The sequence below is a fragment of the Corvus cornix genome, chromosome 26 (genome assembly GCF_000738735.6).
Source record: "Corvus cornix cornix isolate S_Up_H32 chromosome 26, ASM73873v5, whole genome shotgun sequence".
Taxonomy (NCBI): Eukaryota; Metazoa; Chordata; class Aves; order Passeriformes; family Corvidae; genus Corvus; species Corvus cornix.
This window is the reverse complement of record NC_046354.1, coordinates 3,333,365-3,358,891: the sequence shown is the minus strand read 5'-3', so window position 1 is coordinate 3,358,891 and position 25,527 is coordinate 3,333,365. Positions and strand designations below refer to the sequence as shown.

The 25,527-nt window shown below is 51.3% G+C and overlaps 1 protein-coding gene across 1 annotated transcript; it reads right to left on the bottom strand.

The window, feature by feature from the left end:
* Positions 1–36: 36 nt before the first annotated feature.
* On the bottom strand, positions 37–25,519 carry UHRF1BP1 (UHRF1 binding protein 1). Its single transcript, XM_039565247.1, has 21 exons — positions 25,410–25,519; positions 13,896–14,058; positions 13,104–13,142; positions 12,545–12,636; positions 12,164–12,353; positions 11,866–12,006; positions 11,154–11,324; positions 10,430–10,607; positions 10,019–10,105; positions 9,724–9,888; positions 9,099–9,241; positions 8,198–8,339; positions 7,529–7,722; positions 5,736–7,276; positions 5,316–5,512; positions 4,693–4,838; positions 4,456–4,603; positions 3,291–3,562; positions 2,851–2,959; positions 2,351–2,466; positions 37–1,934 (listed from the first exon to the last, which is right to left on the bottom strand). Exons 1-21 carry the CDS (start codon positions 25,451–25,453, stop codon positions 1,809–1,811), a joined length of 4,404 nt encoding a protein of 1,467 aa, XP_039421181.1. The 5' UTR covers positions 25,454–25,519; the 3' UTR covers positions 37–1,808.
* Positions 25,520–25,527: the final 8 nt, after the last annotated feature.

Here is a 25,527-nt window from a genome sequence, read left to right as displayed (position 1 = left end):
GAGTGGGAGGGGAAAGCAGGAAAAGAGGCCCGAGGCTGGAAGGAGGTTAATGAGTTTAATTCTGCTCGTGGTTCACAGAACCAGTAAATGCATCAGTGGAAACAAACTGCAGCAAAGTTCCAATACTGCCTGAAATTCAAATTCAAGTTCAGCCTTGCACGTTCCCCCTGTCCCCTTCCAGGGGCCCTGGGAGCTGCTCCTACCCTGTCAGAGGTGCTGAGGCCACGTGCTCTCCCATGGCACCTGTGCTGGGCAGGACTCCCTGGGCTCTCACTGGAACAGAGGAAGAATCCTTAAATAAGAGGCTCCAGGAAGTAAACTTTGATATTTGTGAGGATCCAGGAGGTTTTGTCCTCCCACTTGTGTGGGTTTTGGGTTACAGTCTTTTTTACTGGGTCTTCAAAGCAAAGGAAATGCTTGAATTCTTCAACAAAACCCATTGACTGAAGTTGCTGGAGCAAGGAATTTGCTGTAAACAACCTGGCCCCAGCTGTGCTCAGCCTGCACACGTGGGAGAAGCTGTGGGACCCTGCAGGTGGGCACCAGGGCTGGGCAAACCCTTGGCACCCTGCTCCTTCCGCTACTCACACAAAACGTAATGAAAATTTGAAAAAGCAGAAGAGAAACCTATTTTCAAGCAATTAATGAAGAAAAAGCAGGAATACCTTGGCATTCCACCTCAGCCAAGCAGTTCTCGGAGCTCTTGCTCCCCCACAGGGAGAGGGAGCAGCAGAAAGGTTTGGTGAAACAAAGTCCAGCTCCTGCTCATGGGCTCTGGGCAGTTCCCAGCGATGCTCACAGGGAACTGCTCCACACAGGTGTGTTCCAGTGTTTTCTTTTTGGGAACAGGGCTGGCAGGTGGTTCTGGTGTCCCATCCCAGGCAGCCCCTCAGCCCTGCTGAGAGATTCCACCCAGTGCTGAAAACCCCACAGCTCCTTCCTCAGCAGCCACGGCTGCTCCTCGTCCCCACTGGGAAACGCGGGCACACAAAGCTTTGAGGACAAGGTGCATCCCAAAAAACACCCAGGTCATCTCCTTCTGAGACTGAACCAACTTCCCTCACCCCGTTCTTTGATAGTAAACTTGAAGTTTAAACAGTGCCTTGTAAGGAATTAACTCCTGCATCAATAAAGCCAAACATTGTGGGATTAAGTGGGAATGAACTGGACTAAGTCTCATACACTGCATCCATCTCTACACAAGGAATTAGTGGTGGAAAAGGGAATCTGAAGGAATTTCTTTACTATCTTGACCCTGTTCTTGAGGGAATAGTGAACGGTGTGCCCTCACTCCACAGTGGGAAATCCCATCTCTGCTTCCAGGTGACAGCAGCCCTGCTCTCCCACCAGAGCCCTGACCCTTCTGCTGCCCCTGTCCTGTCACTGCCCAGGTGCTGAAGTGACCACCCTGCTCCTGCTGCGGCCCCTGGCAAGCACAGCTGGGCAAGAACACAACAAGGAAGGGTGAAAGAAGCAGAAACCCCAACATGGGCCATGTCCAGATGTCACCACAAAAGCTGGAGGCTGAAAGGCACCCACAGATGAGGAGACATGGGGTGTCCCCCCAGCATCTGACCTGGTGTTCGTGGGCTGACCATGCCCTGGCTCAGTGCAGCACTCCCAGGCCAGAGCAAAGAAAACTCCTTCTCATTCCTCCCATTTGTCTCAGCCAGGCCTCCCTCCCTCCCTCTCCCCAGTCCTATGCAGTCCCAGCTGGTTTCAGTCCGAGAGTTGGACCCGTTTGGCAGCGAAATGACCAAACCTGCCCCGCTGGTGCTGGTCCCCTGTCCCTGGCAGTGCCGGCACCGTCAGAGCTGGAACAGGGGGTTGTATTTCCTGATCTCCTGCAGAAGGCGAGCCTTGTCCATGTTGGCTTCTGCCAGGGCCAGTTTCATGGTCTGGAGCTCCCTCTGCAACTCTGGCACTTGCTTGAGCTACAAGAGACAAGCAGAGAACAAGGCTGGAGTCCTCAAGGTACACAGTGACCTGCTCCAAGGGAAACCACAGCAGGAGCTTTTGGGATGAATTACACAGTGTGACACAACCACGCTGACAGAATCTCTCTCTGTGGGAACCTCTCAATTCCTGTTTTTCTAACAAGGAACTGGTCAAAGTGGGGAAGATGGAGCCAATCAGAAATCCCCAAACAGATTATGAAAGGGAACAAGTGAGTTCATGCTGGACAAGGTGCCTCACTCCTCGAAACACTCATAGGAGGAGGCACAGGCTGTTCCTCAGGGCACTCCCTTCCTGCAGCTCACCACACCTGCCAAGGACTGCAAACACACAAAGGCAGAAAAGAATTTCCAGCTCTCTGTTGTCCAGACAGCAACAGGCAGCAGTTACTCACCTGCAGCCCACGTGCTCCTGCTGCTGGGGCTGGTGAGCCAGACTGTGCTGGGGCCTTCTGCTCCTCAGGGACTGACACAGGTTTTTCCTGTTTCGCTGAGTCCTTCCCCTGGGAAGCTGGAAAGCAACAGAACCCACTCAGGTGTGGACATTCACACAACAGGACTCTCAGAACAAAAAGAGTATCTTTAATTAATTTTTTTCCTTCCTGTTTTCCCTCCCTCTTTTTAAACAGGGAAACAAAATTCTCTTTTCCCTTTTAAAATGGAGAGACTAAAAGGTAATAATGGATCCTGTCTGTGTGTGCTCAAGGAAACACCAGGCACGAATTCTCACACCAGGAACAGAGGCAGGGACTGCTCCCACAGCAGGGAACACACACAGGGACTGCTCCCACCCCAGAGCCCATCCTTCCCAGCAGCAACCATCACGTTTCAGTCCCAGCCTCCTCCAGCACAGCCCGGGGGTGCAGAGGGACAATAAAACCAGGACGTTGCTGACCTGTGAGATAGAAGATGCCGTCATCCCTGCGCCTCACCACAACGTGATCCATTGCCAAGGTGATGGGGACAGGGCCAGGGGAGGTGGGGTACACCGGGGGGCTGTCATCCTGGAGAAACACAAAGAGAAGGGAAGAGCTGCTGGGATAGCTCTGGGAAGGACTTCCCTTGCCTGCAGCCTCCTCAGGAGCAGCGTTCCTGACCGGCAGCACTGCCGGACTCACGGGGGTACCCACCCTAGGGAAAGGCCTGGCTTTATGTACAGGGTGTACAGGTACACACTTCCCTTGTGCTCCTCATTCATCCCTAGGGCAGCTTTTAGAAGCAAAACCAAACAGCCTCAGGAAAAGAGAAGCTCTACAGAGGCCCCCAGCAATCCCACAGCGTCCCTTCCCAAGCAGAATCCTTCAAGTGAGCTCTGCCCTGGGGGGAATCTCTCACCTTCAAGGTGATTTTGGCATCCACAATCTCTATCTCCATGGGGATCACCTCTGGGATGATTTCATCCTCTAGGAAGGGTCCCAGGCTGGTGAGGCAGGACGTGCAGAGCTCTGTGGAGCGGCTGTGGAGCAGCATCCGGAGGAAGCCGTTGCGCTCGGCCAGCGGCGAGTGAGTGGCCGCGCACGGACCCGACTCCAGGCGCAGGCACACCTCGGGATGGGGCTGGATGGGCTCAGGGCTCGCAGGCTTCTCCACACCTGGGTCTCCTAGAGCTGGAGCAGAGAGATCTCACTGCACAACGGGACACCAGTGATCAGGTATCAACTCAAAACGGGCATCCTGGGAAGCCCATTTCTGTCCAAAAGCAGCCAAGTGACCTCAGTCTGACATCATCTCTCACATGAAAGAAATCCACATTTCAAAGGACTAAGAGCCCACATCACCAAACTGGCACCAGAGCTGGACTATTTAAGGTCCCAGGTGCATCCCTTAATCACCACACTTTAACACTGGCCCCTGTTTTGCATGTGCAGGACCTGGCCCAGTGCTCCACTCGCTCTCCAGAGCTGCCCCAACTCTGCCCTCCAGAGCTGCTCCAGTGCCCTGGTTCACTCTCCAGAGCTGACCAGCCTTTCCTCACCTCTTTGCCCCACCGTGGCCACTGGCAGGACTGGGAAAGGCAGGATCAACAGCCTGGGAACTGCTCACACTTTCACTTCAGGTTTGGGGTTGGAGCTGGTTTTGGTTTTGTTTGGGTTATATTTTTTGGGTGTGTGGGGAGGTAGTTCATTGTTTTTAGGTTTGGCTTGGGTTTTTTCTTAATTCAAATTTAGGGGAAGTACTGTAGACCAAAAGCATTTTTCTCAGAGCAGGAATAACTTCAGGGTTTCCCTAGACAGCTTTATTTTAATCTTTTCATTCATTTCATGCATCCTAGCAGCAATTTAAAAAATCCCAATCAATGATTACTAGGCACCACAGAGCCTGACTGTGTAGGCACTTGGGAAGCATCTTTCAAATGCCAGATCTGAACCCTCACACGTGAACTGTGTTCAATCCTAACCACCCCAAACACCGAGGCTCCAGTTAATGGAATATCCCCTGAGGCAGGCTGGCGTAAAAGCCAGTTCTAACAGTGCAGCTGAGTCCCAGAGCAGTGTCTTACCCACGTAGCCACGCAGGAACTGCCACATCCCAACATTGTTCAGCTGCTCTGGAACCACATTCATCACTTGTAAAGCCACAGACAAATCATCTCCTTGTACCTCTGTTGCACAGTTCACATCATTCATCTTCAGCACGAGGACAGACACCTGAAACAGCCACCAAGAGCTCACTGGTTACAGTAAACACCTCGCTTTCAGACCCCCTCAGGGACAGAATCCCAGTGCCAGGGACTGACCAGCTGCAGACTGGGGTCTTCACTCTGGGATGTGGAGCTGTTCACCTCCAGAGACCCTCCACCCTCATCCACCAGGCTGCTTCTGCTGCCGGTGTCATTGTGGGCCTGAGGAAGCTGCCCCGAGGGAAGAGGGTCCAGGCTGGGTTCTGAAAAAGAAGCAACAACAACTCAATTCCATTTCTTTTTCTGGAAGTCCTGATGTCAGCATCTGCCTGAATCTCTGGCCTCTCTGGAGGTACCATCCTCTGCAGAGCTCTCTCCAGCTTCTCAGATGAGTTTAAGCAACACAGGGTTGAAGTGAAAGATGTCCAGAGTACCCAATGTCCAACCAGCCCTTCCTAAATGCTCTGTACCACCCACCACCAGCACATCACAGCCCCTACAGCCCTCAGGACACCACTGGGATGTGCAGGGCCACCCCACAGTCATTTATCCTCCTCATCTCAAGATAAAGGCAGCTACAAAAGCAGAAAGAGCCACTGTGAGGGAACTCCTTAAGACCTTCAAAAACAAAGAGCAGCAAAAGTGATTCCACAGAAATGCAGCATGGATGAGTTGCCATGGCACAAAGCCATCACCCCTGTGAGATGAGGGGTGGGGAGAGGAAAAGCCAAGGGCTTTACCAGAGTCTGTGAGCATCACGAAGCCATCGCTGCCATCACTGTCCATGGACAGCCCATCCTCAGGGCCACTCCCATCCACAGATGTGGTGTCAAAGGAATGCTGGGACGAGGTCCTCTTCATGGAGAAGAAGCGCATCCTGCCGCTGCCCACCCCGCCCGGGGTCACTGCTCCCTCCTCTGCTTTGGGCACAGAATCCCTACAAAAAACCCCAACAAAAACCAGTGATAAAGGCAGGCAGCTGAGCCTGCAGATTATCTGAGTGCTGGGTTGGTCTCTGACCACTTGCAAGTCAGACTTCAGCATCCTCAGAGCAGCCCCAAGGGACGAACACTTAACCCATCTCCAATCCAAACAAAAGGGAGAGGGAGCAGCTGGCCTCTGTTTCCCCCTCCTGCAGCCCGGCAGCCTGGCCCGCTCACCTGGCCGGGGGCAGGGACAGCATCCTCTGCATGGTGGAGGTCATCTTGTCCCGGCTCAGGCTCAGGGCATCCTTGGTGAGGGACATGGCCTCCTTGGTGAGGTCCATGGTCGCGTGCAGAGCTTCCTTCGTGGCGTCCTTGGTGATGTGCAGCGCGCTGGAGAGCTCCACCTCGATGTTCCTCAGCGGGATGAGCTCTGCCTGGCCATTGAGGGCAACGCCTCCTCTGCCCGAGGGCTGCGTGTCCAAGGCTGGGCTGGAAGGGAGAGCAGGGGGGCTCTGAGGATGGCTGCTGGTCTCTGCCGGTCTTTCTGCAACCAGGGCTTCCACAGCTTCGTGTGCTTCCTCTATCAAGCCTTTCTCCTCTGCGCCCTTACCACGGGGAGCTGCGCTCAGAGCTCCGTCGCTCGCGGATCTCGGGAGCCTCTCCAGCGGGACAGTGGCACCGGTGTCCTGGATCCCGCTGTCCTCTGGCAGCTCTGAGGTGCTGCCTAAGCCCTTCTCCGAACCGCTCTCCGATTTCAGCTCCTTCTCTTCAGCTGCCAGCCCCTCCTTGCTGTCTGAAGGCGAGAGCTCAGACTCGATCAGGCTGGTTGTGTCCGAGTCCAGGGATCTGGGTTCCAAGACAGACCCTGGAGCAGGGGTCATGAGCAGGGCCACCTCAGCACTGTGGAACATAACTCCCACACAAGCAGACACGGGATCTAAAGGAGACCCAGTCATTTCCTGGGTATCTTGGGCCAGCTGCTCCTGTAGTGTTTGCAGAACTTCCTTCATCCTGAGCAGCACCAAGTACTGGTAGTGGTTGAGCCGAACTTTGACATGGACAGAGGAGGACATGAGCACGTGGATATCAGCAGAGGCTTCCAGCTCCTTACTGTCTACTCCATCATCAACTTCACAGTCAGATTCTCCCAAGATATCCATTGTGTCTGGAGCCTTAGAGATATTTTTCAGATCCTGGTCAGTCTTTGATCTTTGACAAACACTGTGTTCTCTGGAGAGGTTCTCGTTCTTGGAGTGGTTGCTAAAGCTGGCAGAAGGCTTGATTTTCACCTCAGAGGTGGCCAGTTCCTGTCGTTGAGATATCTGAGCTTGCCCCCACCTCTTGGGCAGGCAGGCCCATATGGAAAGGGGAAAAGGGTCAATAAAGCTAAGGGCTCTGCCCTTGGAGCTTTCAGCCCCCTCGAAGCCCAGGGAGAGCTCACTGAAATTCACAGACCACAGATCCTCAGAGGCAGAGGTTTTGTGAGGCAGCTGGGCAAAGCCTGGCTGCTTCTGCAGCCTGTCATCCACCTGGTAGGCGTGGCGCAGGAACAGGGTGTGGAGGAGGCTGAATCTGTCCTGCGTCCGTGGGAACTCAGTGTAGCTGGAGTGGAAGAACTCTGACCCCGCGAATTTACGGAAGAGGCTCTGGAGGTCCTGGCAGCTGCAGGAGGGAGCATGGCGGGTGTTGGTGGCTGTCACCTCTGACGTGCAAACACAGAGGGCCCGCGGCCGGTCCCGGTGGTCTGTGACTTTCTTATCCACGGGGATGTTGAGCTGCAGGGGGAAGAGAGACGTGACAAGGCAAGAGGTGAGAAAAGAATAACAGAGGCTTATCCTGGATGAGAACTCCGGCACCAGCTTTGCTGCCCACACACCAAACAAAACCAACACAAATGGCAGACAGAGCAAAGCCAGAGGAAGGCAGCAGGTTTGTCTCCTGGTTATGGACTCCAGCTATGTCCTGGTCTCATGTTCCTTTCACAGAGAGAACACTGAAGACTGGGAAAGGAAGGAAGAGAATGGTACCTTCAGCCTGAAGCCATCCAGCCGGACATCCACGTGCTCATCCCGCTTGCCTGAGTCCTCCAGCTTGTAGATGGCTTTGAACTGCTCCAGGCTGCGACACAGATCCAGGCAGAAGAGGTTTATCCAGAGCACACTTGGTGTGTCCAGGGTGAGCATCAGGCCGTTCAGCTGCACGTAAAGGTTTGGGCATGGAACTAGAAAGAAACAGATTAATGATAGCAGGAAAGACCCCTCGGGCGCTCTGCAGCTCAGTGCAGAACCTGCACTGACAGCACCAATGCAGGGGCTTCACCACCCCTGGGAGACACATCTTGGAAGGGGAGCAGCTGTGGTGCACCCAGAGAAATGAGGTGACCCACTGAGACAGCACCCAGAGCACCCCATGGCCCCGCTCCAGGGCTCTCAGTAAGGCTGAACCACAGGAACTGGGCAAACAGCAGCTGCTGCAATTCCTTCCTGCAAGCACAGCTCTGCTTCCACATTGTGCACAAACCCCATCCCACCTTCCCACAGGCAAAAAAAAAAAAAACCAAAAAAGCCAACAACCCTAAAAAAAATCAGAAAACTAAACAACAATGGACAGAGAACATCTAACAGGGTTAACACATCTAAACAACTGATGATTCTTTAAGAAGCTTGTGAAAGAAGGTGCTAACCTTGATGTATTACCTGGAAAGTCCTGATTGTCTGGGAAGTAATATTCTGTGAATTCAATATGGATTGCAGAGACCTGGTCAGGGAGTTTGAAGATTTTTCTACTACATGAAAGCAAGGTGGAGGGTTTCTTACTTTGTTGCCCAGCTGTAGAGACCTGAAAACAGAATGGAATGCAGTTGTGCAGAACTCAGACTTGGCAAACCCAAGTGTCCCAGTGACCCTGCAGTTGCCTGTATTCAATCCACCTCATTTACACATCAAACATACGCTGCTTTCAAGCAAAAACATAATTTTCTTCTACCTGCTGATATTGCCAACTCTTCCCCTTTGAGGGAATTTCGTTCTTTGTGTCTCCTGTCACTGCTAGTAAGAGCTGTGACAAGCAGAATTAGGTGACATGAACAAACAGAACAGAAATCTCTTACAGCTGTCTGTCTGCAAGATCAGCAGCACGCTGGCAAGTCCATCATAGTATCTGGTGCTGCACAGAGCAAAACCAGCTCTTGGATGGATACAGGGCACATGGATGCAGGGCCCGATCCAGGCTGGGGATGCTCTGTCCCAAGGCAGAAAGCCTGAGGTGAGACTCACGCCTCCTCTGTCAAAAATCCACACCCTGGGTGGCTTCTCAAAGGCATGGAATGTTTTACACTGGGCCTGCTAATGCTTGGTGTAAGCTTAGATAGGAACAGAGGGCAGAAACCCGTGGTTATGCAGTTCCCTCTGAACATGAAAACTACCAGCAGGTCACTCTTGGGTTAAAAGCTTTACAGGCAACATGATAACAGCATTTAGGTTCTCTGGGCAGTGTTTTGGATGTCGCAAGATTTGCATGATTCATTTAAATCATATCTGGTTCAATTTCCTTTTAAAAAGTGCCATTACCACTGGCAGACAGTGCTGAGCTCCCTACCTGGTGAACATCCAGGTCATCCACCCGCACCACCACGCAGCTGGAGCGCAGCCGGTGCCAGGGCGGGTGCCGGAGCTGAGGGAGACTCGTGGGAGGAGCCCGGCCCTTCTCCAGGGGGCTCTTCTGGGGACTCTGGGGAGGGTCTGTGGGGACAGACAGGCAGAACCAGCAGGGTTTTAGTCACCTTCTTTGCACCATCAGTACCAACACCTTCGTGCTTACTGAGCAGAATTAACAGCCCCAAAATTAGAAACGCATGAACACAGCTGGGCAGGAGAAACACTCAGGACTTTTGAAGGAAGAACACTGTGAAAGGTGAGTCTGTTCTGTGGCAAGAGAACACCCCCCTCAGCCAGGCCTTAAGTATTTAATTTCAACCTTATATACTCACTTATGGAGAAACTCAACAATAATCCAGGAAAGGGATCTCTGCAGCCTGTCCATCCTTGCTGCAGTCTACCCCAGCCACTTCCCTTTGCCATTATATTTATGATTTTTAGAGTGCTATGCATTCTTGCACCAACAAATCAGCCTGCTCAACTGGGGACAGGCAACTAGAGATTTTGCTGGATAGAGCAAAATTGCTACCACCTCCTGCTTCACTGGTTTTATCAAATACCATTACCTGGCTTCCTTTTGAAGGGGGAAAGTGGATTCCTGGCAAACACAGGGTCTGTTTCTTCATAAAACTTCTCCATCTTGCTTTGAAATTCACTGACCAACTTCTTTGCCCACTGTCCCCGTGTCTCCATTGCTTCACTGTACCTCACCCAGTGCTTGCAGGCATCTCCTGCAGGAAAGCAAACATCTTGGCTTTGAAATGAGGTTTCTTCCTTCCAGTCTAGTCTGCAATCATAGAGCAGTTCTAGAAACTCCCTTTTTAACCCCCTCCTCAGGTTGTGAGGCCACAGGCTGCCTACCTGCCCTGTGGAAAGGATAATAGTCAAAAGCCATCCTCCTGAATGTCAGCTGGATGGCACCTCCCAGCATCCCATGCTTCAAAGCACCTGTGGGGAATAGAGCAGAGGAAACCATGGTCAGCTCTGCAATCCGAGCCCTGATCCAGGAGAATTCAGAACCACATTGCTCTGAGTGCCACCACTGATTAACTGACTGACACCATCACCGGGATTAGGACACCATCTTTAGGAATCTGCACCAAAATCTTGTCCTAGGCAAGGAGAAAGGACACCTGAATCAAATGGCCAACAGTTGATATGGTAAGAACCAGGCCTGGAAACTCAAATCCCAAACTGCAAGACCCCAGTGCTTCCCAGCCCCCTTCCAGACAGAAAATTGCTGCCTCTGCTGTTGTTTTCCTTTCTCCTGACCTGACTCCCGGGCGTGGCTGTCGTCACAGATGTGCAGGTCCAGGTGGGAGATGAGGAGGTGGTAGGAGGACTCCTTCATGTCGTGCTTGTCGAAGTACTGCCCGATGCTGCTGGCGTTGGGGGTGCCTCCAAAGGGCTGAGCCCAGGACTGCTGGGCACTGGGAGCAGGGGGGGTGGTCTGCAGGACAGGGACAAGCTCGATGAGAACTCGGAGAGAGGGAAAACACAGAGGTTATAATGCAATTAATCAACTCATGCAAATCTTCCAGCCTGCAAGGCATCGGTTTATAGGAATAGAATTGGGATTCCCAAGACCTGGATCCTTTCCTGTGTTGTCATGAGCAAAATCCTTTGTCTGCAGCTCTGCCAGCTGCATGCACTTCTCTTGGAAGATCTTTCAAGTCCCTTTTAAGATTCCTGGGCAAAAAGGGCCAAGTATTCCCCATCCCTCCTGTGCAACCTCACTGCACTACATGTGCATCTCTGCCTCTCTGGAGCTTCCAACTCCAGCAGCAATACTCCTCTTCCCTCATCCTTGACTTGGGAAACGTGTTGTATTGGCAATAAATCCCACTCCTTTGGTCACCTCGCTACCCCACAGTCCTTGTGACACTGACCTGACACCACGAGTTCCCATCAGGGAAAATTCTGTGAGTATGGGCAAGATGCCACACAAACAGAAGCTGTCCTTTTCCCTGGCAGACCAACATCCAACCTCACTCACCTGTACAGACTCTGGTGCCAGGCTTTTCCTCTGCTGAGCAGATTTCTCCATGGCTTCACTCAGAGACTCAGCATATTTCATCATTGCTTTCAGCTGAGAGTCCGTCAGCACCCAGAGCAGATCATCCAGCAGAAACATCAGCTTGGAGGCGACCACGTTGCAATCTTTGGTCTGAAACAGCAAGGATAGAGTTAGGGACTTCAAAAATTGCCCCCCACAGACATAGAGTCTTCATAAAATACAGAAGCAGAAAGAAGGGAGGCTGCTGTGAAACTCCTCTGAGAGATGTTATCTGGTGCATGTCCACAGCACCTCCTCTGAGATGGAAAGCAGTCAAAGCCACCTCCTCTTTAGGAGACAAATTGCTCACTCTTTAATTCTTTCTTTTTTAAATCATCACATTTCCACTGACAGCTAAAAATCAGGCTGTCAGGCTTTCAGCTCCCAGTAGGGAGATGACAGCTCTCCTTGGGATGTTCAAACAGATTGAAAAACTCACTCCATCCACAGTATCCTCCCCTGGGAAAGAAACTGCTTTGACATTTGGTAAGAACACAGCTGTCTCTGACAGAAAACATGGAGAGATACATCAGTCTGGGCTCAACATTTTTGAAGGGAGAGAAGGGCTGTTGAGGACTGTGGGAGGAAATATGTATCATCTCTGCATCAGGCAGTGAGACCACATCCTGCAAAGCATGGAGGAAACTCTCACCCTTCTCTTGAGAGAGATCTGGATCCTCCCCTGGTTGGTGATGAGTCTCAGAGGAGTAGTGATAGGATCCTGATCACCATTGTCCGTGGCATCTGCCTCTATCCGCAGGGTCTGCCAGGTGAGCTCCTTGAACGTCAGAACCTGCCCAGGAGGAGAAAAACAGGAAAATGCTGAGGTTTTCCCAACTTCAAGGGTTAAAAAAAACCCTCCAAAACACTCAGAAGACATGAAATGAAACAAGGAAAAATCATTTATCACACTGTTCTTCTGTGATCCCAGTGCAGAACCAAGGCCTCACCTCTCCCCTCTGCGGGTCCGTGATGCGGGTGAGGCGCAGGTCACTCTGCTGCCAGTTGGGGTTGACACTGTAGCCCTGGAGCTGCCACAGCTCAAAAGAAGCGTGAAAGGCCTTGGAGTGAATCTTGATGGTGATGGAATTGACAACAATAAACATCCCTTCCACGACTTTCTCAGCAAAGCCATACTCACTGCAAAGAGAAGATGCCCCCATGTCACGACAAGAGGCCTGACAGAGGTAAGGCTCACACGGAGAAGTTTATAAGCAACACCAGAGGCACTTAAACCCGAGAGCAGGGAGGCCAGTGGTGAACCAAGGAGAACAGCAACCCCCACACCCCAGCAGGATGTCAGGGAGAAGCTGCAGGGCTCGGGGTCTGACCTCTGTCCGGCAGCGAGAGCGATGGGGGACTGTCCGTTGGGTGGCCGAGGCTCCTCACACGTCCTCATCTCCACCTCCACCTTGTCCAGGTACTGCAGAGACACAATGTGGGAGCCATGAACACCACACCAAGCCTCAAGCTCAGCCCACCAGCCCTGGGGTGAGATTGCAGGGCAGGGACAACCAACTCTGGAGTCTCAACGCTCCAGACAAGAGTCTCATGTGTTAAAGCTCTCACACCGTCAGTGCCAGTGGGTAACCTGAAACCCCAGGAGTGGGGAAAACAAACAACAAAAAACAGGCACAAGGTTGCCCTGGACTTCCTTGGGAGCTCATCTGGCTCCATCCTGCAGTGAAATGAGGGTCTCATGGGAGGGCACTTGTGGCCCTATGTGCTGGAGGATTCAGGTCCAATGAAAATTCGAGCATTTGATGGTTTCCCTCTCCAGAATTTTTCTCAAGTAGAAGAGATTAAAAAGAGTGAGGAAGAAAAGGAAGAAAAGAAAAAGAAACAAAGCAGGGAGAAAGGAAGAAAAGAAGACAAGAGAGGCAACATTACCAGGCAGATTGGGTGTGTTTTCAGCTTCGTCCACTGGATCTGAAACGATAAAGTTGAGGTTATCAGAGTGATCTTTGCAGTGGAAAGTTTCAGAAACTGCAGGAAAACATCTCAGCCCAAACTTTGAGCCCCATTTCTCTAGGAAATGTACACAATGTCTCACTGTTTCCAGGTCAAACAGAGACACAGACAAGGGAAAAGACATTCCAGACACCAGATCTACAAACCCAGCTGAGCTTTTGGATCTCATATATCGTCAGGAGTAATAGATATTCTGCAGGTCAAATTCTGCTATGGGGAACATTCCTGGCCTTTAAGAGTTTACAACTAACTGCTGCTGTTACTGGAAGTCACACAACTCTTTTGAAGACTGTGCACAAACCAAAAAGCTCCATTTTATTTTCATACAGCAACGTTCACTCTGTAGGAGGGAGAACAAATGTTTGTTACTAAACTGAGCAGATCTGACTCTAAAAACAGAGCACATCAGATGAGTAAGACAAGCTCATTTTTACTGTCACTTGGCAGAGTAGAACCATATTTCTTTTATAGAAAGTCTCTTTGATGTCCTTAAAACTTTTGAGTTCATGTAGTGCAACTATGGTTAGTACCAACTGCAATTAAACAATCTGACAGCTTATAACAACTACAGAAACCCAATTTTTTGCTCTAAAAAGCACAAGGAGGAAGAATTTGTATGAATTCAGTGTGCAAAGTGCAAGTCCATGCACAATCTCAGCGATTCTGCCTGTAAATGGATAACTTCATCCATTTCAAATTGCCTCTGCTCACCCTGATCGAGGCCTTGTTGCAGTAGACCCGGGTGATGGCGAGCCAGGTGGGCAGCTCCAGCACATTCTGCAGCACCTCCTCATCCAGCTCCAGGTTGGTCAGCTGCCCCTGACCTTTCAGCGTGCTCAGGTTGATTTTGTCTGGAGAGAGGTTCTTGGTAAACCTACAAGGGAAGAAAGAGGAAACTCAAAAAACAGCCCCCAGCAAAGCTGCTGAGACTGCAGGAGCATTTCAGAGCTATTTTAATACCAGAGTCTGTTTGCTGTTCTGTTAAACCCTTTCTGACATTTTTAAACCCAAGGCAAGTTGGTCGCTCCAGAAAAAAAAAAATCTCTATCTACACTTTGACATTTGGAGGATTTTTTTGTTTTAAACTTAATTCAGGTTTTAGAAACTGAAAATTTCCTTCTAAAGCTCTGGATCCTGTAAACCAGCAAAACTGCCCAAGGACAAAACCAAAGAAAACCAAAGCCAAACTCCAAGAGCTCAGCAGTTTTACTCCCCCCAGGACTGCCATGTCAGCAGGGAAAAGTTTAATTCTCTGGAGTCTTTTCACCCCGGAATGCAAAAGATCATTAATGAACTACTTTTGTGGATGTCCCTTTTAAACACCACCCTTGAAGCCCAGCCTGCTCTCTGGTCAGCGGGGCCAAACACCAACTCCCCTCCCAGAGACTGCCCCAGCTCCCTCCTCTGTTTTCTCTGCTTGAAATTCCTCCTCCCCAGGGCTGCCAGTGCTTCACCTCTGCTGTGTGCAGCCCTTCACACCCCTCATGTGCCCGAGATTTCAGTGTCATGGATAAACACTTGCAGCAGGACTGATCAAGAGCAGAGGATCCTGGTGTGAAAGCCTCTGACTTCATTAAAACCAGAGTGGCCCCTAAGGAACCAGAGCAGCCAGTTCAGAGGGCAGCAGATCACAGAAGCTGTACAAGTGTTAGCAACACTTCCCCATGTCAGAGAATCCCTCTGTGGCAGCAGAGCCCCTCCTGCCTCCATCAAACCCCCCTCCTGTGCAGGAGGAGCTGCCACCACGGGAGCAGGGGGCTGCACTCCAACATCACCCAATTCAAACTTGAAGAGTTCCTGCCAGACAACTTTCCCACCACTGAATCCAGGGCTTATTTCACACATTCCTCCATGCCAATGCTAATTCTCATTCTGTACAGTGGTCCAGAAAGCAGGATGGAAAGAAAGCCCCTATTGTCAGCGTAAGCAGGAGCAGGCTCCCAGTCACACGCTGCCCTGCTTGCTCCATCCCTGCACCCACAGCGTGGGGACTGCTCTGGGAGAGGCATGAGGGGCTTCTGGAACAGCCACAGCTCAAGGAGGAAAGGAGGAACCAGAGCCACACTGCTGGGATGCAGCTGCTGTAGGAGCTTGGGGTGTAGCACAAACCCGGCTGAGGCACCGGAGCGGCAGCTGAGCCATCAGCCCTGGGCTTCCAGGGGCAAAAGGGCCTTCCCAAAGCAAACATTTTGTTGGGAGAGAAAGTCTGACAGATGTTGAGATGTTGGTGTCAACCCTGTGCTAGTGATGCAGCACTGCTGGAAGGGGAGGGCAGCACACAGCTGTGAGTTTGCCCACTGCTGCTCTTCCCTCTGCAGACAGCTCCTGTGCCCTGCTGTCTCCTCCCTGCCCTGAGCCAGAGGGACACACTGACAGCTCAGACCAAGTTTACAACATCTGCCAGGCCAACACATTCCCTTCAAACTCGTCACTCCCTTTAACCAAAGGCTTCTTGTTTAAACACGCCCAGGGAGGTGGCCAAGGTCATTTTGGCTTCTCAGCATCTGCACCAAGAAACTGAAAATTCCAGAGTGTGTTCCAACAGCTGCTCCACTGGCAGGGAGCACTGAGAATCCCTACGATTTGGGCCTGGAGTCCTGTTGGGAGCACCCACAAACCCAGACACGGCTGAAAATTAGAGCAAAGCCCTCCAGAGGCAATACAGGAGCACCCCTGTGTTGCGTCAGAGAACCAGCTCTGCTGAAAGCTGCTGTCACCGTGTCCACTTGGGACTGGATGCTAAGAATACACCAAACACAACATGGACAGGTAATACACAGCACTCAAGCTCCCAGGCTGGTGTGGGCAGTGATCAGCTCACACTGGCCGAGCTTTCTCACACCTGCACTGAAGGATCATCCCTGGGCTAGGAGCCTCATCCCGGGATAAGCGAGCTCAGAGGGGAAGCTGCTTTCAGCTGGTAATGCAGAGGAAAAGTGCAAGTGTTGCCTATAATTCTATACTGTCAAGTCTCTAAAGGGGGGGAAGGATGCCTAAGCTTTTTATACATTTTTCATATATTTGTAGCTGTGTAGATTGCTAATGCATGGCCGTAGCTCCAGTAGTTTTCCTATCCTTTTCCCCTCGATTTTAGAACAATAAGCTGACCTTCTAAACACATTCCTGAAATATTGTTTAGTCTTATTCCAAGGAGGGAACCTACAATAAGGCATAATAAGAAGTGGGGCAGAGACCAACTCCAAGGGGCTGGCCCAGGGGTGGGTTACTGGGGCAACTGAATCTCCTATTGGATGTACCTGTTAGATATCCTAATTACTTAACCTTATAAAATTGTAGAAATTAAATTCTGGGTGTGCCCGTCACCACCAAGACACCTGGAAGCTTCCAAATAAAGGTCTGCTTTTTACTTTACTATTCTAACACAAGGGTTTTTTCTCTTTTGATTATAGACAACACGAACACACATCTGAACCAGGGCATCACTTTACTTTAGTGTGTAGGTGTATCAAAAATACCAGCACACCGTGGAAGAACCAAAGCTGTGAAACAGGACACTATGCAGAGCACAGTATGAAACTTGATCCAGCCAAACCAAACAACTCTTTATCACCATCTCCAGTGAAAGGCTGTGGAGATCCTGCTGAGCAGGTACCAAAACCACCTCCAGTGCTACCAGACTCCACTCAAGAATCCTTCCATGAGGCACTCCACATGCACCAAAATGTGCCCTTCCACCTCCAAAGCAGAGCTTACAGACCCTACCCATGATGGGATAACAAAAGCTGCAGGTTTTGCGGAGGAAAAAAAAAAATTTCAAATGGAAACAAATTCTTTCTTTCAAACCACAGCCCACATTTCCCAGGGTATGCTGCCCGTTGTCAACCCTGCTTTCAGCTGCCGTCCTGTACAGGAATTCCAGACCTTCCATTGGAATAACCTCCACATTTGAGCCACGTTTCCACCCACATGTCAGACAGGGTTTAGAGGAGGCCTCAGGTGAGAGTTCCTGAGAACACAGAGTTCACAGGTGCCAGGTGTCTGTGGCTGCCTGAGAGGAACTGCTTTGGTCAGCACCAGGGGAAGGAAACAGCAAGAGCAGAACGTGTCAGATGTTTGCTGGCAGGCTCTCTCCATTCACACTCACCCACGGCAACGTCCTTGGCAGCACGGGCTGCTGGCTTAGGGAAAAATGAATGAAAATGGTGGCTACTGGGAAAACTGACACGGGAAGATATTTGCACTTTTTTTTTTTTTTTTTTTTTTTTGCAGCTCCATCAGAAGTCAAGCAGAGCTGAGCCAGTGAACTCACAGGGCAGCACTCCTTTTGAGCCTGCTGGGATTACCCTGACAAGAGTCAACCCTGAAAATCTATTTGCTCAATCATCAGCTTGAATATATATCAAAACATGATGCCACTACTGAAAACAACTGCTCAGTTCCTCAGCCTGCATATCCAGAGGCCACAAACTCACTGATTGCAAGAGGGAGTTTAGGTAAATCTGACTGCTGGCCCAAAGCCAGGCTAGAATCATAAATAAATTTATGCTCACATTTGTAGCTGTCTCGCCACACTGTCTCCAACTGAGCAAATGCACGGACAGATAATGTCAGAAGACATCTGAAATCATAAAACCTCTCCTCAGATCCCTGTCTCATTACCCTGCTGCCACATGGATCAGGAACCTTCTTCTCAAATACTCAAGAGTTTCTGCCTCAGCCTCCTCCCTGCAGTTCTGCAGCCATCACTGGCTGTTGTACACAGCCACCACCCGCAGCTCCACACCAGCATTTCTATTAATACCTTTGTCACTATGGCTATTATATGGGAGAGCTAATTAGCTGTACACCCGTGACCTTTATTTTGCCTAATGACAAGCAAAATCTCTTGGCAGAAGGAAGTGCACGACTTGTGACACCAGCCACAGCTGCAGGGAGCAGCTGGAAAGTCCCTCCAAACACAGGTAAGGCTGAAAGGGGGAACTGGTCAGCTCAGTGGGCAACCAGCCCAGGAACGACTGCAGATGAGGTTTTTGCCTCCACAAGGGTCACTGCAAGGAAAGAGATGAGGATTTTCTGCTTTGATTTGGAATACAAATATGTAATTTAAGCAACTATGACAGGAATTGGACATGTCAAAAAAACCCCAACAACTGTATTCGGACCAATGCAGATTTGCTCCTTCCCAAAAATCTTCCCAAGTCTTGCCTGGTCTGGTTTTGGACAGGGCATTTAGTGGGATTTCCATCTTCCTTGGGAAGATCTTCTACAATCCAAAAATCTCTGTGATGAGACATTTCACCTCAAATTAAAACCTCTTATCTCAGGAGCCAAAGAGCGTGTTTACTAGAACAAAAGGTTCACAACTGCTAAAGGAAAGGTCAGCAACTTTCCAAATCAGGGCTTCTCTCAAGGAAGGCAGCAGCAGAAGCTTTCAGTGCAGCACACATGACTGAGGATGAACTTAAAAATAATTTTGGAGGAAATAAAACTGGGCAAGTGGTCAAAACTTCTGTAAAAAGGGAAAAAGTAGCTGCCTCGAAGACACACAGGAAGAACCAAAAGCTTTTTCAGGAACAAAAGCCATTTTACCTCCTCGAACTTTTGGTGTTAGCAGGGACCACTCTGTCTGAGAGTGGGCACAGAGCTGCTCTGCAGACAGAGGCAGGGCTGCACAGGAGGAAGAGAAACTCGCTGAATTAGCAGAGGACGGGACTAATTATTGCACGGTATGAGATGGAAGTTGGTCTCACACCCATTTAGCACAAAGCCATTTAGAGTTTAAGGGAATCCAATCAACACCAAACTGCCCGATTGTTCAGAAGACAGAAAGCACCACATTTTTAATCATCTCATCACCTGTGCACAGCTCTTTGTACCCCAGATATCCTGGGAAGCAGTAACAGCTTCCCAAGTGGACAACCAGCCTGATAAATTCGCGCTGCTTGGGTTACAGGGCAAACAGTTTCCACGTAACGTGGTACCAGCCCGTCCCACGCTCCTTATCGGGGTGGATTTAGGCACAGTTGGTGTCCCTGTACACACACGACACTGCTGGTGGCTTTCCATTATCAGCTTTCTGTTTTTCCAGGCTTCAACTGCATTGAATGAAAGGCTGGGCCTCTCAGCCACCCGAAGCCAAACACAAAACATCCTGATGAGTAATCAGTTGTCTTGGCTCTGTGTTACCTCCTGCAATATAACATGGCTAAGGGAAAAGGGCTTAGGAATTCAGTTCAGAGTTAAACTCGCAGGGAGAAAAATCAGCATTTCCAAGCAGATCAGGCACGAGACCAAACCACTACACAGAGCAGAACTCCAGCTCAGTTCTCCCCAAAGGCTGCAGCCTCCCTTGGCCCCAAGGACCCTTTCTTGTCCCAACAAGTATTTCTCTAGAGCGTTCTGAACGCTGAGAGGCTCCTTGCTCCACACCCACCAGCACCTCACTGGGTACTGGGAGCCCTGGAAAGCAAACCAGGAACTCATTTGAGAGGAGAAGAGGCCAGGTCTCTGCCAGGGGCTGAACTCCATCTCACTGAGGAGCTGTTTTGCTATTTCCAGCTCATTGCCTGGACACTCAGTAAAGTTTAAATGCCAGCTGCCCCATGCTCCCAACAAATCTGGAATGGAAACCCTCGGCACCGGCCAGGGAATTTCCCAAGTCTAATCCTAAAGCAAATAACAGATGAAAGAAAACTTGAAAGAAATCTAATAAATATAAGCACCGTTCCAAAGCTCTACTTCTTCATCTTCCAATCATTTTCATTTCCAGTGTGCAAAAACAAACAGGTTATTACCTAATTCTGACTCAGCTGAGCTGCTGCAGGGGAGGCATAGGCTCAGGGAGTCCAGGGGAAATAAGAAGAGCCCCTTTAACAGTCCCTTTCCATCAGTGAGACTGAAGGGCTCTGGCCACATTTTCCTCCTGAGCTACTCAAGTGCAATTTACCTTTGCTGCAACAAGAGCCTATTTAGCATTCCAGAAATGGCACATGTGTCTAGAGCTGAGGAGAAGTGGTTGGAAACACCTTGCACCTAGCAGCTCCATAAAACTGTCCATGTGGTTCTCCCAGCAAAGTGCAGCACAGCAACCGTGACTTTACAAGGGAAGACTTTAGACTGCTAAGGGAAAATGCCACGTCCTGTCTGTGCCCACTCCTTTTTCCCACCCTGTCTTGAACAAAGAAGTGGCAGATGCGTGTTACTTTACCCATAATAGCTTGGGGTTCTGCCTTGCCATCAAGAATTCCTCTATATTAAAAATTTTAAGAGTAAAAGAAGCCATCAAAATGTACAGGAAAAACAAGATATTTCCAAACTAAAACACTGAGTAAAGGGTTTACATCCAGCCTTACATGCTTTGCTGGGTACAGCACGCAAGAACTCAGAGACCAGCTCATCACCAGGGGCTTGGTGCTGCATCAGCAGCAGCTGCTGGGACCTGACAGAGCTTTTTCCTCATAAACTGCCTCATAAAGTCCTGCCACAAACTGCTTCATGCTCTGGATCCACCCTGGAACCATTACGTGGCCGAACAGCCCGTGTTGAACCGCGGGAGCAGGACACTGTGCAGACAGAAAAGTAACGGTTTTTATCAGTGTTTACCAGCTGGCAGCTCTGTGGTTTCATGTACTTCCCATTGCTGCAACAGCTATTTTAGTCAAGTAATCATCTTAGAGATCATCACAGAAATTTCCCTGATCACCGAAGAAGGATATTAAAGCAGCTAAAGCCGAAATTGCAAAGCTGGTCAGAGGTCTTGCTGCCTAAATCACTTGAGATTCGGTAGCTTCCTCAGGCCATTCCCAGATGCAATTTCTTTGCTTTCCTCCTTACCCACTGTGCTTGCTAAATTGCTTCCAGGTAATTTACAATTAAGATCAGGAAACTGGGAGAAGCCTGAAGGATTGGTAGCAAGCAAATCCCTCTTATTGGTGGTAGCTTTTCCTGGCTCTGAGGGTGTCCCACAGCCATGAGCTGCATGTGCCATCCTGTGACTGCAGCAAGGGCACAGCTGCAGCGCAGTGCTCGAGCATGCAGCGATGCTGCAAAACACTTCAGGGCAAGGGAGAGGCAAAGAGAGCTGGAACTCAGGCTCTGTTCTCTTACAGCAGTGCCCAGACTGTAGCATTTGGGCAAGAAATCTAAGCTGAGGGCAAAAAGCACTCTTTAGACACAGGGAATTCCCCACACTCCTGTGTTGGGCAAAGGCATAGCTGGTGACATGGCCTGACTTGCCTGGTGCAAGCCACGGAGTCCATTCCAATGATTCCTGAATGGCACAGAACAAATCCCATCTTCTGGGCTGAAGAACTGCTTCTGTTTCTTCTGCCCACCTTTTCTGAGGAGAGGGATGGGTCCCCTCAAGACAGCACGTCTCATTTCTGCCATCCTGACCCCAGGGAGTCTCTCACCCCCCTGGCAGGATGATCACAACTGCAAAGGCCTTTCTCTGCCCTGCCTTGGCCTGAGTGCAGGTCTCTGATGGTGGGGATGGACAGGGAGGAGTCACAGTCCTGAGCCAGGAGACCCAGACAGCTCCAAGGCCAACTGCAGAACAGCACAGCGCAGTGCTGGGTCTGGGAGCCAGCTCTCAGCTCTTTGTGTTGGCACAGAAGCAGCACCACTGCATGGAAGGGGTAATGCCAAAGGCATCTTCAGGGCCAGGAAGGGATTCCGAGATGCTCACATCCAAGTTAGGAAACACCAGCCCCCAGGAGGCCACGCGCTCCCAGCTCAGCATACGCTGCCACACCCACGTGTCCCCGCTGCAAAACGGGTCTGGAACAAACTGAAGCTACACCATGAGCCTGCCTGGTCTCTTCACTGACCCATCAGCTGCAAGGACTGGCTGCAGCTGCAAATGAGAGAGGGCAGGAAACAAGGCAACCTCGCCTGGAAAAAAGGGATGTAAGGCCTAATCCCTGGAATGGAGATGCAGGGCTCCACTGAGGTGCAGCACTATTTATGAGGAGCCACATGATGTTGTTTCTCCTGGCTGAGGACCTGACCTGATAAGCACCTCAGCGTTACCCTGCACACACTGCTCCACTGCTCTGTTCTCTAACAGGTTTTTTAATTCTGTTCCTAAAGCCTATCTCACTTACCTGTAAAGGTGGCTCCATCCTGTGCTGAGAACAGTTTGCCAAATCCACAACCTGCTATCCACTCATTTCTGTGCTGCACATCTGTTACACATCTGCCTGGATTGGCAACACATGCTCTGCACTCTCTTCTGCAAACAGGTCACGTTTTCCACACAGGTTTTCCTCTCTGGTAACAGCTCTGCTGTTGTTAATTCCTCTCTCATTTCTCCTCTGCTCCCTTTTCACCCTACTTTCAGAGATTCCCAAAGTTACTCCTCAGCTGCGGCTCTCTGGAGCCCTGTCACAGTGAGACACATTTGTGCTCTCCTTCCCCTGTGTTCAGACCTGCCCCCAAACCCCAGCCCAGCTGCTCCTCTGCTGACACCAGCTTTTATTTCTTCCCAGCAGGACTGCACGTTGCATTTCCTCTGGAAGCCATGTCCTGTGTGCCTGTTACTCCACAAGCTCACAAGCTTCAACACGTGTCCCAAAAGAAAACGTCACAAAGCAGCTGTTATAGGCAGCAGGGGATAAATCTCTCCAATGAAATTAAATAAAAGCCATTTTGGCAAGGATTTCCACTGCAGTGCTGAGAACTCAAATCCCAAAGTGGCACCTGAAGTTGGGGCAGTTGGGCTTGTGGATAAACAGGGCCTTTGTCACACCCTGAGAACACGGATCTGCTGCGGCTACACCAACACTGGTTAAAAAAAAAAGGCAGTGAGAAGAAGCTACTTTCAAATAAGGCCAGGAAGAGGTAAAGGCAGCTTACTGATTTTATTTTAAAGCATTAGATGTGCTTCCATGAATAATTACAGGCTGGGGAACACAAGCATGCTCAGAGCCAGCAGCTGATGCCCGGGCAGGTCTTAGGGAGCCCCTGATGTTGGGTTCCAAACGCTCCCCAGCACTGCAGCCCTGTGCCCGCCTGGAAACAGCAACTGAAACCACCTAATCTGTTTGCTTTTCCAAGCTAAATATAGGACAAAGGAGTGAAAGGCACAGATGGCGAAAGCTCCGCAAGTTTTTAGGTTCTCCTGCTCTAGGAATTTAAGCTGCTGAAGCACAACACAAGGCTGAGCCTTCTCAAATACCTTCATGACTGGGCAAAGCCCAGCTGTACCGATCCCCGCCGTGACCACCACGGCCATCCCGTCACACACGTGAGGGGGGATCACAGGAACAGTCGGGTGGAACACCTCATTCACATTTCCCTGATCCAGCTGCCTCTCCTGACCGCTTCCTTGCAAATCCACACACAGAAGAGGGACAAAAACACACCCCCGTGCAGAAGGGACTCCGAGTGGAGACACAACAAAAAGAACAAGGAATTATTTCATATGCAAATATTAGCAGAAAATAAATGCGATTAATGATTCAGTAGCAAGATTCTTCCAGGCAAGTGAGTGTGGCTGAAAGAAAACCCAAAGGGAGGGTGAAGATGTGTTATTTGGAGGAAACAAAACCAGAAAAAAAAACCTTAATCTTTTTTATACACCATTAAACTGGGTTCAAACTGCATTTCTGCAAAGATCCACAATCCTTGTGCAAGTGAGGGGCAGGATCAGACCAATCACCCAAACGACAAAGTCCAGCTAGTAGGAAAACAGAGATGCTGAATGTTGTGGGACTCCTTGTTCTCCTTGGAACCACCCAAAGGATACACAGGTGAACACTAAGAACTGGCCCAATCAGAGGGAAAAAGGGGCACATTGGGCAAGAACGTGCTGTAACAGTGGTAAAGAGAGACCGAAATGCAAAATCAAGCAAAAGCACCAGCAAACTTGTATTTATGTGAAGAAAGAGAATTGTCCATGAGAACAACACCCACAGGAGCCGCACCCAGGATAAAGCCCAGCTCTGTTCCATCCTCTATCAAGCACTGCTCTCACCCACCTCTCCGTGGTATAAAATACTTCAATGCCTCCTGAGCAGGAGGCTGAATCCGTACTGACTACAACACACCTGTGTGAGGTGAACGAGACAGAAAGCTTGGAGGCTCGGGATGTCAGGTCTAGCAGAAATCCATTTAAACCAGCACCCAGAGCAGCTCCAGCAGCAGCTCCATCACCCCTTATTTGGGACAGTGCTGAGAGAGCCAGAGCACGGAGCAATTGGTGACAGACCCTGCACTGTGCGCTCAGGGTATGTGGGCATGGGCCGGGGCTCCAGACACTCCCAGGATCCGCCTCAGAGGTCCGGGATTCATGGATCACACCAGCACTGACCCCACGAAGCCCACACAGGTCACTTCAGGCCCCTCACTCTGCACCTGAGCGCGTCCAGCAGCAGGGATGGAAAGGACCTGCTCAGAAAGCACAGAGGACAGGCGCTGTGCAGTGCTGTGCCCTCACCTGCACCCTCACAGACACGGCACTTTCCTGTTCGCGATCCTCTGATCCCGCAGCGATGCAGAGCGAGGTGGTGCCCGCAGCCATGAGATAACACAAGCAGCTCTTTTCTCGCCGTGAAGGGAAACTGAGGCACCGCTGTGTGCCCAAGGCCCGCCCCGAGCAGCGGCACAGCCGCGGCCGCAGCTGCGTTTCCCGGCAGAGCCTCACGCACGGAGCAACCGCTTTTCCTCACCGCCCCTCGCAGCGCCTTTGATGAACTTCACTGAAAATGACGGAATACAACGCGAACACCCCCCTAGTGCCGATGTCACCCCGGGGCTGTTCACGTTCCCCTCTCGCCCCCCGAACTTCCACTGCCGCTGCCCGCGGCCCAGGGCCGGCACCGCCGGTTCCGCGCTGGGCACCGACACCGGGGCACCGGCCGGGCTCGGAGGACTCTGACCCGGGGACGGGCGGCAGGGCCACTCCGGGCAGGCTGAGCCCGCTGCCCCCGGACACCGGGGCACCGGCCGGGCTCGGAGGACTCTGACCCGGGGACGGGCGGCAGGGCCACTCCGGGCAGGCTGGGGCCCGCTGCCCCCGGACACCGGACCCCGGGGCCCACAGCACCCGGGCCCTCGGACACCGCCCCCCGGCTCGGCGGCTCCACAGCCCGAACGGGCCCTCAGCCCCCCCGGGCTCGGCAGCTCCCCACCGGCGCTGCCCGGCGGTCCCCAAACCCCCCAGGCCCGGGCCAGGCTCGTCCCCCGCAGCCCCCCGGGGAGGAGGAGGAGGAGGAAGATGAGCGGGATGAGGAGGAGAAGGAGGAAGAGGAGCGGGCGCCTCACCGGGAGAGGTGCTTCAGGATCTGCTTCTTGATGATGCCCGCCATGCCGGGCCGGCGGGTCAGGCCCGCGGGCGGCGGGACCCCATCGCGCACCGCCCGCTCCGCACCGCCCGCCCCCC